We start from the raw sequence: 13300 nt of genomic DNA, 5'->3' as shown, positions 1-13300 counted from the left end.
AATGAATCAGTTATATGTATACATATATCCCCTCTTATTTGAATTTCCTTCTCATTTGGCTCTAACTTTCTATTGTCCCTGGATGAGCTCAGGTCCTTTTCTCTCCTTCAGGAGAGGGAGTAGACAAGAAAGCTTGACCTTAGGTGTAACACAGCAGCGGAAGCATCACTGAGTCCATAATAACCGGTGCTCTATCACATTTGTTCTGCCATATTGGATCTCTTTAATAACGACAATGTCCTGGTACTTCCCAGTGAATTGGTAGATATTACGTGTCACCATGGCTAATAACCTTGTTTTATAGAACAAAGTCAGAATTCAGTACCTGATAACATCTTCTTTAAAATTCTTCTGTATAGACATCTCTATCTCCTCCTGTATATATAAATCTAAACTTAAAATAGTTCTCCTTTTCCACACAGTTTACTAGAAGTGACATTTTTTTCTCTTTCTGAACACCCGAGACTATGTTTTCTTCCTGATGACTTCTTCCTGCCTTGGGGTACAGATTCCTGTTATTTTGTCCATATTCTGCCCTCCATGTAGCCTTGAGAAGACCTCTAGACCAAAAATCATCAGTTGAGAGGCTTGCAGGTCTTTGGGTCTGTGTGCATAGTAGTACTTCTTCTCAAATAACTTCCCCACCCTGTGTCACCTGGCTAATTCATATCTCAGCTTACATGTTCCTTCCTCAAGAAAGCCTTTCCCTGCCCTTAAGATGTTAGACATCCTACCCTGCTTCCAGATTCACACCCCTTATCATATAACTCACGTTTATTGTCTGTCTTTCCACAATATTATAAGCATTCTGACAGTCAGCACCGATTTTTCCTGCTCAGAGGCCAGTTTCCAGAACTTAACAGTGCCTGGCATATAACCCGCACTCACATCGTCTTTGTAGAATGTGAGGCTGGCTGGATGGATAGATGGGTTTGTATAAAGGTCTCAGATAATTTGTCTATTCAGTTGGCAGTTGTTTGACTTGTTAAAAGAGACAGAAGCAGACATTTGGAATTATAGAGACCACTGTTAAAGAAAAGCAGGCATTGCTTTCTAATGATGAGACAGATGGACATAGCCAAATGAATCTGTGTGTGTATGTTTTTAATCACCAGTAAGTGTTTGTGCATTTTTGCAGGAAAAATTTGAAACTGAATTGAAGTATGAAATGACAGTTAATGGAAAAATCGCAGTGCTTTACTTGAAGAAAAACAAGTAAGAGTCTTTACTTCTGATACTGTCCTCACCAACAGCCAGTTAGCATGTGGCAAGTATGTGACAATTGAGTCTGTTACTACTTATGACTCCCACAAACCTTGGCTAATCACCTTTTACTCTCAACTGACCCAAGGGTTTCCGCAAGTATTTGTTCGTACTGAAGTAGTAGAGACACTGAGTAAGGTAACAGTTTACTAGTATTCTGCTAGTTGAAGTCATAAAACACAATGAATGAGGTGCAAGCAGACGTATATTTTATCAACTTCTATGAAACAGCACATAAATTTTTAAGTCTCCCCCATGCATCACTGCATTTTGTTATTTTAACACTGAAAGATTAGATATTAAAAAATTTTGCAACTATTTTCATCAGAAAAACAAGACATACATAAGTTAAATAAACTCTAGAGCCAAAAAACAAGTCAGTGGTAAAAACTGAATCAGGGTCCCCTGATTGCAACGCCAGTGCTCTTTCTACCCAGCCAACAACTAACCCTCCATTTTCTCATACATTACATTTTCCTGTATTCCTTCATTCTCTTCATTCGGTTCATTGAAATTCAACATTCTTTTTCAAATTTCACTACCTCAGCTCTCACCCAGATCTTGATCATCCTATATCTAGACTATATCCAAAGTAGTTTTTTCCTAATTCTATGCTTTCAAGCTTTTTTAATCCCTAAATTGTTCAATATAGGGCAATGAGATTTTTTTTTTCCCCTCAAATAGACTATCACCTTTTGCAAAAAGTCACAACTGTCGAGAGTTTGGAAACAGTGTGGTACAATGGAAATAGTACGGGCTTTGAATTCAGGCAAATCTGGATAGGATTCTTTGCCACTTGAACTGTTTAATCTCATCTGCAAAATAGGGAGAGTAATATTTATCTGGTAGGATTGTTGAAATGATTAAATGATATGTGTAATAGGTCTATCCCAGCGGCCAGGATAGAGATGGTACAGAATACATATTAGTTACTTCCTTTTTTCCTTGCCCTGCCTCTTTTAAAAATATATTCAGACTCCTATTTGCTGGTGGATAATTGAAAGAACTTTAAGAAGCTCAGTGAGAATGCTGAAAGAGCCCAAACTACCAAGTGCAAGTCAATTTTCAATACACTTTCCACTGCTGCAACTGTTAACAGTTACTGGTAACTGACAAAGACTGGGTGAAAAAGGCAGTCATCCTTAGCTGTGGGGAAGAACATTGCTCTTTTCAGTCATTTTTATCAACTTTGCCCTACTCAGTTCTATTTCTTCCTCAAATCTCTCCTCAGACAAACATGCAGAGTCTGATGAGGCAACAGACATTGTTCCACACTACTCAGGAATGTCCCTGCCCTTCCCACTCTCTCCAGTTTAAGCATCCCTTTCACGCTTGGATTTGTCCTGAAGGGCTAAGAGATAAAACTTTTCTCCACACCCAGGGAAAGCTCTCACTTTGATCACTGGACTTTGCAATTAGTATGAGTAAACATGACATTTTCCCCCCCACCCCCAGGGGTCTCCTTGCACCAGGCTACACGGAAACATATTATAATTCCACTGGAAAGGAGGTCACCACGAGCCCACAGATCATGGTAAGACAGAGTATCCTAAATTCATTGCTAATTGACATGTGACCCACACACTCAGAGGCAGTGTCATTGCCAATCAGTGAAAGTGAAATGGTGTTATAGCAACGATGTTTTTTTCAGCAGTAGTAATTTCTTTTTTTTAACTTTTATTTTAAATTGGAGTATAGTTGATTTACAATATTGTGTCAGTTTCAGGTGTACAGCAAAGTGATTCAGTTATACATATACATATATCTGTTCTTTTCCAGATTCTTTTCCCATATAGCTTATTATGGAATACTGAGTAGAGTTCCCTGTGCTATACAGTAGGTCCTTGTTGATTATCTATTTTATATATAGTAGTGTATATAAGATGTGGTACTTATATACTATGGAATATTACTCAGTCATAAAAATGAATGAAAAAATCACATTTGCAGCAACATGGATGGACCTAGAGATTATCATACTAAGTGAAGTAAGTCAGACAGAGAAAAACAAATACCATACGATATCACTTACATGTGGAATCTAAAAAAAAATGATAGAAATGAACTTATCTACAAAACAGAAACAATAGTAATTTCTTAATAGATCCTCTAAAACTTTTACAGTTTGACAAGAACAAATGTATTCCTTGACCACCTTTAAGGACTCCTTATAGGAGAGTGGGCAGAAAGAGCTTCTTATTTTCATTTGAAAAGTAAAGAATTAAATGTATCTGGTGTTCTTACTCAGTGCCAATCACCTCTCAGGATCATGTAGTCTCTCAAACTTAAGACTATTTCCTCTATGGTAGAATTGTAGAATTCTATGTTTTCCCTAAATAATTTCCACTCTGGACACTTATTCAGAGAAGAAGACAGGATGAAGTGGTATGAGGAGTGTTTTATCCTTGCCATTTATTCCGAGGAAGTTTTTCAAGCATCTTCTTCCATAGCAATGCACAGAGGTTTATGTGGGCCAATACCTCACCTGTTCCAAAGTAGAAAGGTGAATCTGACTGAAGTACATCCATGTGGAAAAGTGCTAAGACTGAGCATTTTGCTTCGAGTGGATACAGGGATGTTAAACTAATCTAGTTAGTCTGGTGGCACTCTTTGGATAAATCAAGAAATAACAACACAAACTGAATAATCCATTCGTTGGAAAGAGCTCATCAGTGTTAGGAAAATTTAATGAGCAATTAGCCAAGGGAAAGAATGAATGTCTGGTGTTTTGGGGGCTCAGGTTTTAAACTTACACCTGTGAATTGATTTTTTCCCAGACTGTATTCATCCCTGTTATCCTTCTTCTGCAACAACAAAATTTACAACAGTGTTTAGTTAATGCCCCCTAAGCATTTGGGATCATTATCTAAATAGTAAAGATTTTAACCACAAAAGGCTGTTTTAAAAAAATTTTTTTTAGGGAGATTTCCCTGGTGGTCCAGTGGTAAAGAATCCACCTTCCAATGCAGGGGATGAGCGTTTGATCCCTGGTCGGGGGACTAAGATACCACATGCCGTGTGGCAACTAAGCCTGCATGCCACAACTACTGAGCTTGCGTGTCTCAACTAGAGAGCCCATACACCACAACTAGAGAGAAGCCAGCACGCCGCAATGAAAGATCCTGCATGCCTCAACGATGATCCTGTGTGCTGCAACTGAGACCCGATGCAGCCAAAGAAAGAAAGAAAGAAAGAAAATAAATTTAAAAAAATTTTCTTTTACATCTCTAATTGACTGTTGTTCAGCATAAAATGATTTGAAAACATTATAGATCTTGTTTCAAGATTTCAAATTCAAATTTAGTAGCGGGTCTAAAATACATGCACACTCTTCCTTTGTCAAACCCCTTTTCCCTTTTCTCTAGGATGACTGTTACTACCAAGGACACATCATTAATGAAAAACTTTCTGATGCTAGTATCAGCACATGTAGGGGTCTAAGGTAAGGCTTCATAATGGTTTGTATGTACCTGTGATGATGGGTGTGTATGTGTGTGTATAATTACCTAAAGAATCTCAAATATAATAAATTATACTATAGTTGAGTATGAATTCTAAGGGCTCAAAAATTTTGAAATTTGAAGGAAACATGGCTTTTCTTGGTAGTAGTTTGTAAGTTACCCCTCTGAATTGCTTGCAGAGTTGTTTTTGTTTGTTTGCTTGTTTTCAAAATATAGTTTTTCGAGTCCCAGTTTTAGAGTCAGAATCTTTAGGGAATGGGAGCACCTCTCTTCACTCTAAACTCTCTCTAGTGTGTCCAATCCATGCCTATGACATCCATTTCTTTCGGGATGTTAATGACTTGTCATGTATTTGTCTACAGTAAGATATCTCTTCTGATGTCCAGACTTCATTATCTCACTTCCTCTTCCATATCTCCATATCTCTCCATATCTGGATATCTTAAGGAAATCTCAATCTTAATATACTCCAAATCAAACTAATGATATTCTCCCTAATGTGGTGTTTTTCCAGTGTTTCTTAACTCAATAAAAGATATAGTCAACCAACCATCTAATGCAGAAACCTAGGTTCCTTGATGACTTCTTGCCTTTCAAATATGCATTTTCAATCCATTTAACAAGCCCTACTGATTATGTGTTCTAAATATTCCCTGAGATTATTCACTACATTCTCTCTCTACGGCCACATCCTAGTCCAAACTGCCATGATCATTTAGGCAAACTATTGCAATAAATCACCTAACTTATTTCCCCAATCCACTCTTCTACTTCCATGTATGCTTAGTCCAGTCCCCCTTCTATATATTCTCAGACTTTTTCTTCCTAGTAATTATCTGCCATAATTGCATGTATTACGTATACATCATATAATTGTATATATTTGTGGATCAAATGTGATTATTCGATCCACATCCATCTTCCTTATTTGAATATAAGCTCCATGAGATGAGAGACCACGACTCTTTTCCTTTTACCTTCTGCCCTTGCTCCAAAGTCTAATGAATAATGGTGCTCCCTAATTCATGGTTAAATCACTCTTAGCTCAGGGCTTCAGCAGAGAGAATCGAGAAGAAATTGATAATATTCATTGATTATGTGCCTTACGTATCATCTCCTTCAATCTTTACAACTATCCTATTAGGTAGGTATTATTATTCCCATTTTAGAGGTGGAGAACTGAGGCTATGTGAGTTTAAGTCATTTTCCCATGGTATCATGGATAATAAGTGACAGACCCAGAAGTTTACCCCTATCTATAAGACTTCAAAGTCTCTTTTATTGTCGGTGTATCTTTAGAGCAGACCAGGCATGAGAATCGGAAGGACACTTGACTGAGAGTCAGGAATTTTCCATTCTAGCACCAGTTCTGACACAGGTTAGCTATATGACTGCAGTAGTTACTTCTCCCCAACTAGTCCAATTTCCTCATAGAGAAAATAAGTTTAGGTAATCTCTAAGGGTCTCTTCAGCTATAATGTTATACTATATTTTACTGCCATGAGCTTAGAATGCTTTGGCATTGGTCATTTTTTGAAGTCGACAAGTCGTTAGTGCTCAGAACTGGAATATTTTTAGGAAGCTTAGATTCTTGTGTTTTTCAGGGGTTACTTCAGTCAGGGAGATCAAAAGTACTTCATTGAACCTTTAAGCCCCACAAATCAGGATGAACAGGAACATGCACTCTTCAAGCACGATCCTGATGAACAGAAGACTAACAGCAACTGTGGGATGGATGACATGTTATGGGTACCTGAAATTCATCAGAATGCAGTCCCATCGGCCACCAGTCTTGTGGTATGCCTACTTTTATTTTTTATTTGCAGTGCTCTCATGTATCTCATCCTGGCTGCTCAGGGCTCCAGGCTTAGTAGCTCCAACTGACTGAAACTTTACAGTCATTGTTGAAACTAGTAGGTTACAGAGACATTAAAACCTTACTGTGCATTGATGATTTATTTAATGAGTGTGTAAGAATCAACTATTATTAACAACATGTTGTGTGCAAGGGTTAAAAAGATGCATAGATATAATGCTGGCCTCCTAGAAGCAGACAACTTTCACGATGCTACAACATACAACAAAGGTGTAAAGTATTATTACTGCTTTGAGATAAAATACCCTGCTGTCTCCATGAATGAATTTATTCAATAAATCTTTCTTAAAGTACTGCCATAGGTGCTGGGGATATAGCAGTGAGCAAAATAAATATCAGATCTTCCCACAGGAACTTAGAATATTCTTTCATACCTGGAATTCAGCTTCTGGTCACAGAAGGAAAATGAATATTGCTTGTGTTTGAAACTATAAAATATATACACAAAAACTTTGTCATTATTACCTTAATTTTCTTTAGGATACACTTCACATCCAATCAACTCTTCTACTGATACATGTTCTCAGAATGCATAAGCACTGGACAGAATAGGTTTGAATAAAATAGAATCTCTGTTGGGTTCAATTTGCTATGGGTTTAAATTCTACCAGCGGTATGATATCTAAGGGTCCAGGAAAATCACTCTGAGCTATATGTTCCTATGAATGTTGATCTCCTGGTTTAGCTTGGTACAGGCCTCTAGTCTTTCTGTCTCAATTCCTTGGTAACTGTGTGCAAATAACCTCGCTCTCATGACATCTTATTGTTTGGCTTTGCTACTCCTTCTCAGTTCCTCTCACTGTTATCCCGCCTCTGATGGACCACTAAATATTAGAGGCCTCATGTAACTCAATACTGGGTCCCATTTTTTACTTTATCTACACATTCCTCCTAGGTAATCTCATCCAGTGCTATGTCTTATTTAAATAGGAACTCTGCGCTAATTACCATCAAATGTATATCTCCAGCCTTTGCCTTTAGAGGCCAGACTGTTACAAGTAGCTACCTACTTCATGCTTCTAACCCTTGTCTGAATCTCTCATCTGGCCTCTTATCAATTTGTATTGATTAAAGAGTTCAAGAACCCAGGTCAGTAAAAAATCTACTGTGAAACATGGTTTTTGTTTTTGTTTCGTTTTGTGGAGAGGAAGAAACTGAAAATAGGGAGGCTTGGAATGTGGGAAGGAGATCAAGAACTATCTGAGATGAAAGGACAGGCTGGGTGCCGTGGTGTCTCTGGGCTTTGCACCATTGGTAAAGGAGGGTGTATTCACTGGGATAGGAATAAAAGGCAACCAAAACAAAACAAAACCCAGGAGGATGCTGAAGTTAACGTGCCTCTATTTCACAGCAGGCTAGTAGAGAAAGTCCACCGTTCAAAAAATATGAAGACTTTGGTTTTAGCTTTAGCACTCAGTTGTGTAATCCTTTACACTCTTTGGTAAAAATGAAGGGGCTAGACTAGAATATCACCAATGTCTCTTCTACCTCTGACATTCTGAGCCTTGTCTATAGATGATTCTGGATGGTTAGCTAGAGTCAAAATGGTAATATTGTCTTCCTTCATTCCCAGACCAACCAACTCTTACAAAATTACACATTTAAAATTTAAGAATGACTCTTGCAGAGAAAGATGTTGTCTTAGTAATCTTCTTTTTTATGTTTATTATAGAAGTCCAAAGACCAGAAGCCTTGGGAACAAAATAAATACATAGAATATTTTTTGGTCCTGGATAATGGTGAGGTAATTATATCAGATAAATGTGTCTTTTAAAATGCTATACTACATAAATTTATTATGCAAGATATTAAATAATGGATAAGCTTTTAAAAATAATGAGTATGAGCTATTCTTTTTTACAAATTGTTTTGAACCTAGGAAATATGACATATAATTAGACTGATATGATCTTACCTTTTAAGGAATGTACACCTAATATGATATGCATAGACTGATTTTTTTGCACTGTAATGCTCCTTTCTCATTGTCTTAAGAGCTCCAAACTTATTTTCCAATTAAATTCCTTTGTCACTTTGTCTTCTGTTAAGTAGTTAAATCATTGGTAAATTAAAGTTTATGCTCATCAGGGAGTGGTAAATAAAAAAAAAAAAACTAATGGATAGAATTTTCTGAAAAAGATGATTTTTTGGTAATATTCATTGTTAATCTTCTTTTATAAGAATGCATTTTATATATTGATTATTCTAAACCTGAAGTCCACATGTGTGCTCTCAAAAGGAAAAATTTTGTGTTATGATAATATGAGTAAGTTAGTTCAGACCCTAAAATTTTGACCTCTCTTATTATACTAAATTCACTTACTGCTCATATTTTTTGAAATAAGTAGACTATTCCTTGCACTAGTGCCCCACAGCTTAGGAAATCATGGCATTTAACTGAAAATATGTCTGCAATAGCTCCTTAGAGCTTTACACTGAGCTAGTACTTCAGGGGACAAAACATCATCTCTTCTCCCAAACTGCTTTAAATTAGGTAGAGAAATAAGGAAGTGCTTTGTTTTTAATGTTTAAATGTTAACTTTTATAACTGATCATTAATTATAATAAGTAAAATAAAGTGAAATTGCTTTTTTTTACCTTCCAATTATATTCATTTCTATCAATGTCTATATTTTGTCTGTAGTTTAAAAAGTACAATCAAGATCAAGAGGAAATAAGAAAGAGGGTGTTTGAGATGGTCAATTACATCAACATGGTATGATATATTTTATTAAGTGTAATTTTAACAATTTGCTACGTGGTGTCATTGGGTGTTTCTCTGAATGCTCATGAAGCAGGGAAGAAAAGCCAATAGTCCTAAGACTAATATTGCTTACTGGCTTTTGAAGGGTGACCACAACTTTGGCAACTTAATTGAATATTAATATTACATGATAGAGAAGTAGCTCACGTACTCACCACACTATTCTCAGGTCCATGAAGGTATAGGAGGTGGTTTTGTTTCATGGTTTTTGTTTTTCTAAAACCCAGTAAGAAAATGCTGACATACAAATCCCAAAAGAAAACCAATCTAAGGAAGAAAACGGAAAACCAACCAACCAACCAACCAAAAAACAAAATAAGCCAAGCTCTGGTACAGTAGCAGCTTTCAATACCTAATCTCATTTAATCCTTGAACAACACTAACATATTATTAAATGTAATTTATAGCTAAGAAATTAGTTTCTAAGATGCAAAATAACTTGCCTAAAATCACAAAGTGAGGAAATGGTAGAGAGAAGATTTGAACTTAGATTGGTTGGATTTCCAACCCTATTTCCATTGTACAACTGTTGATTCAGTTCTTTAAACATGATTTTATTATCTAATTTCTAAAAACTTTTAAAAAATGATTTTTATATCCCTTCTATTTAAATCTTGTTAGTTTCCTATTAGTTGAACATATGGTTACCTACTTAGTTGAAATGGCTGAGTCACTTGTGGTCCTGCAAATCCTCTGAGGATAGAAATAAAACGAAGGTGGATACAATGACCAAGGTCATATCTCATCTTCTCACCACAAAGAGTATGCTGACTCTTCTTAAGGAGCCCGAAGAACTGACCATATTTATTGAGCACCTACTTTGTGTCAGGTACTTTTCTAGATTATGGAAATAAAATGGGGGACAAAACTGACAAATATCCCTTTTTTCAAGGAGTTATCCTTCCCTTCAGGAAGTTAGCATCCTTGTTCAAGGAGGCAAACAAACAAGTCAAATAAAGAGTACGTAAGATGGTGATAAGTGCTATAAAGAAAAATAAAGCAGAGTTTTTAAAAAGAGAGAGAGAAAGGGGGAGAGAGAGAGAGAGAGGAGAAAGATTGAGATATCTTGGGTGCTGTGGTAGACAGGGAAGTCATTTCTAGTAGGGTAACATTTGAGTAGAGACTTGAAGGAAGGGAGAGAAGTCTGAGCCTAGGCAGAGCAAAGGACCTGAGGGCAGAACCTAGATTGCCTTGTTTGAGGAATAAGGGGAAGGCCATTGTGGCTGGTTGTAATAAGCCAGGGCTAGGGTGGGAGATGACATCTAAAGGTAGCAGTGACCAGAACCTGAAGGCCCTGTGGGTCTGCATAAGGACTTTGTTATTCTTTTTTTTTTTTATTGAAGTATAGTTGATTTACAATGTTATGTTAATTTCTGCTGTACAGCAAAGTGATTCAGTTATACACACACACACACACACACACACACACATATATATATATATATATACACACATTCTTTTTCATATTCTTTTCCATTATGGTTTATCACAGGATACTGGGTATAGTTCCCTGTGCTATAAGTAGGACCTTGTTGTTTATCCATCCTATATGTAATAGTTTTCATCTGCTAATCTCAAACTCCAAATCCTTCCCTCTCCCACCCCCTCTCCCTTGGCAATCACAAGTCTGTTCTCTATGTGTGTAGTCTGTTTCTGTTTCGTGGATAGGTTCATTTATGTCATATTTTAGATTCCACATATAAATGATATCAGATGGTATTTAGCACTTTGTTATTCTTAATGAATGAGGAAGACATTGGAAAGCCTGAGCTGAGGTGTGACATGTTCAGATCTGTGTTCTTAAAAGATTACGTTGGCCATTCTGTTGAAAATAAACTGAAGGAAAGCAAGGGCAGAAACAAGACCAGGTAGGGGAATCGTGTCATAATTCAGGGCAAGAGAAGATGGTGGCTTGAGAAAAGGCAGTGATGGGGGACCTATTGAGAAGATCTGATGTCTGGATAGAGTCAACTGGGTTTATGAGGTGGGTGGAAGATGAGAAGCATAAGAAAAAGAGTGGAGTCAGGTGACATCAAGGGTTTTGACCTAAGCAACTTCAAGAATGGGGAACAATGGTGGGGGATAATGGAAATCTATCAGAGGAAAGATTAGGATTTCCATTTTGGACACATCAACTTTGAGATATCTCTTTGTATAAAAATTTTTAGGTGGAAGTGCTGGAGATACAAGATTGAAGTTCAGGGCAAGAGATGGCAGGTCCAGGTCCATAGATAAATCTATGTCTTTACCACATATAGATGCATAAGACACAGGTTAGCAAACTGTAGCCTGTGGACCAACTCTGGCCTGTTGCCATTTTATTCAAACACAGTCATGCCCATTTGTTTACGTTGTTTATGGTTGCGTCCCTGCTACAATACCAAAGGTGGTGAGTAATTGCAACCAAGACCACATGGCCTCAAAGCCTTAAATATTTTCTACCTGGACCTTTGCAGAAAATGTTTGTAAAATCACCAAGGGAATGGGTGTAGATAAGTAGGAAAAGGACACAAAGATATATACTCGAAGTACTGCTCTAAGGAGGAGTAAGAGGGGAGGAGGTGAGAGTGGAGGTGAGACCACGGAGTAGACAGTGAGATAGGAGGAAATCCAGGAGAGGTTGTTATTCTGGAAGCTACTTGAAACAAAAATCTATCAAAGGAAGACATGATCAATGCTGTGAGATGCTTCTGAGGGCCAGGGACTGGCCACTGGATTTAACAGAGTAGAAGTTATTGGTCTCCTGGATGAAGCAAGTTTCTGTGGGTGTAAAAGCATGATTCCAGGGAGTCCAGGAGACAATGAGAGAAGTGGAATTAGAGACAGCAAATACAGAAGTTTGGTTATAAATGGAAGCAGGGAAATGGGGCATAAGTCATTGGAGGAAGAATCATAAGGAGAAATTCCGGTCCCGCCATGATGAGGCATCCTTTTTATGCTGAGGAGAACCATTGCACGAAAGGCTAAACACTGACAATGCAAAAAAGATGGAATAATTGTTGGAGGAATCTCTTTGACCTGGGGAGAGATGGCAGGTCCAGTGCATGCGTGGAGAAGTTGCCCTTGGGCTCACAGTTCATTCATATAGTGAGGAAGGGGAAGCACAGGTTGTTTGAACAGGTGTAGACCAGTCGGTGGTCTGGGTGGGAGCTTGTGGAAATTCTCTTCTGGTTGCATCTATGCTCTTCGATGAATTTGGCAGCAGGGACATCTGCTCGAAGTGAGGATTTAAAAGAAAGTGCCAGAATTTTTGAGAAAGAAGAGCAAGCATGAAAAAAATGTATAGAAGGTTGTGAGAGTGAATGGGTTTTGGAAATGCAGCAGGTTTGCTGGAGGGTGGTTCAGACCACTTGAGGTTAGTGGTCATGGCTTCTAAGTGAAAGCAGCCAACATCATTTGCTTTCCCCTGTCTGTGTTCGGGGCTTGATGGAGGAGAGACAGAAGGGAGAGTTTGTTTTAACTGGGATTGGAGTTTTGTCAGGTGAGTAAAATAAAGAAGAGAGGAATAAGGAAGTTGGAAAAAAATCAAAGGCAAGATTTTAATCTGATTAGATTTTTACTTTACTTTTGATGATAATTGCATTCCTCAACACTTTTCTTGTTTTCTTGTTTTTTTTGAAAAAATATCTCCTCAGGTTTCTCAGCAGAAAGTTGTCCCAGGAGAAAGCCTGTAACTGTAGTTTTTTCCCCAGCTTTATTGAGATATAATTGGCATATTACATTGGGCAAGTTTAAGGTGTTCATTGTGTTGATCTGATATACTTATATATTGCAAAATGATTAGGTTCGCTCACCTAATAGGTTGGCTAATACCTCCATCACGTCACATGATGCCACCATTTCCTTTTTGTGATGAGAACATTAAAGATCTACTCTCTTAGCAATTTTGAAGCATAGAATACAGTATTATTAACTTTAATCACCATGTTGTACATT

The 13300-nt window shown here is 37.5% G+C and overlaps 1 protein-coding gene across 1 annotated transcript in view; it reads left to right on the top strand.

Moving 5' to 3' along the window:
• The window catches only part of ADAM28 (ADAM metallopeptidase domain 28), a 359288-nt gene that overhangs the window by 312070 nt on the left and 33918 nt on the right, over positions 1-13300 (top strand). Inside the window, exons 4-9 of the mRNA XM_059926284.1 lie at positions 1139-1215; positions 2719-2797; positions 4629-4705; positions 6329-6521; positions 8273-8344; positions 9245-9316. Coding sequence (XP_059782267.1) covers positions 1139-1215; positions 2719-2797; positions 4629-4705; positions 6329-6521; positions 8273-8344; positions 9245-9316 — 570 coding nt within the window. The remainder of the gene's footprint in view (positions 1-1138; positions 1216-2718; positions 2798-4628; positions 4706-6328; positions 6522-8272; positions 8345-9244; positions 9317-13300) is intronic.

Source organism: Balaenoptera ricei, chromosome 6 (genome assembly GCF_028023285.1).
Source record: "Balaenoptera ricei isolate mBalRic1 chromosome 6, mBalRic1.hap2, whole genome shotgun sequence".
NCBI classification, from domain to species: domain Eukaryota; kingdom Metazoa; phylum Chordata; class Mammalia; order Artiodactyla; family Balaenopteridae; genus Balaenoptera; species Balaenoptera ricei.
This window is presented reverse-complemented; position numbering and strand designations above follow the sequence as displayed.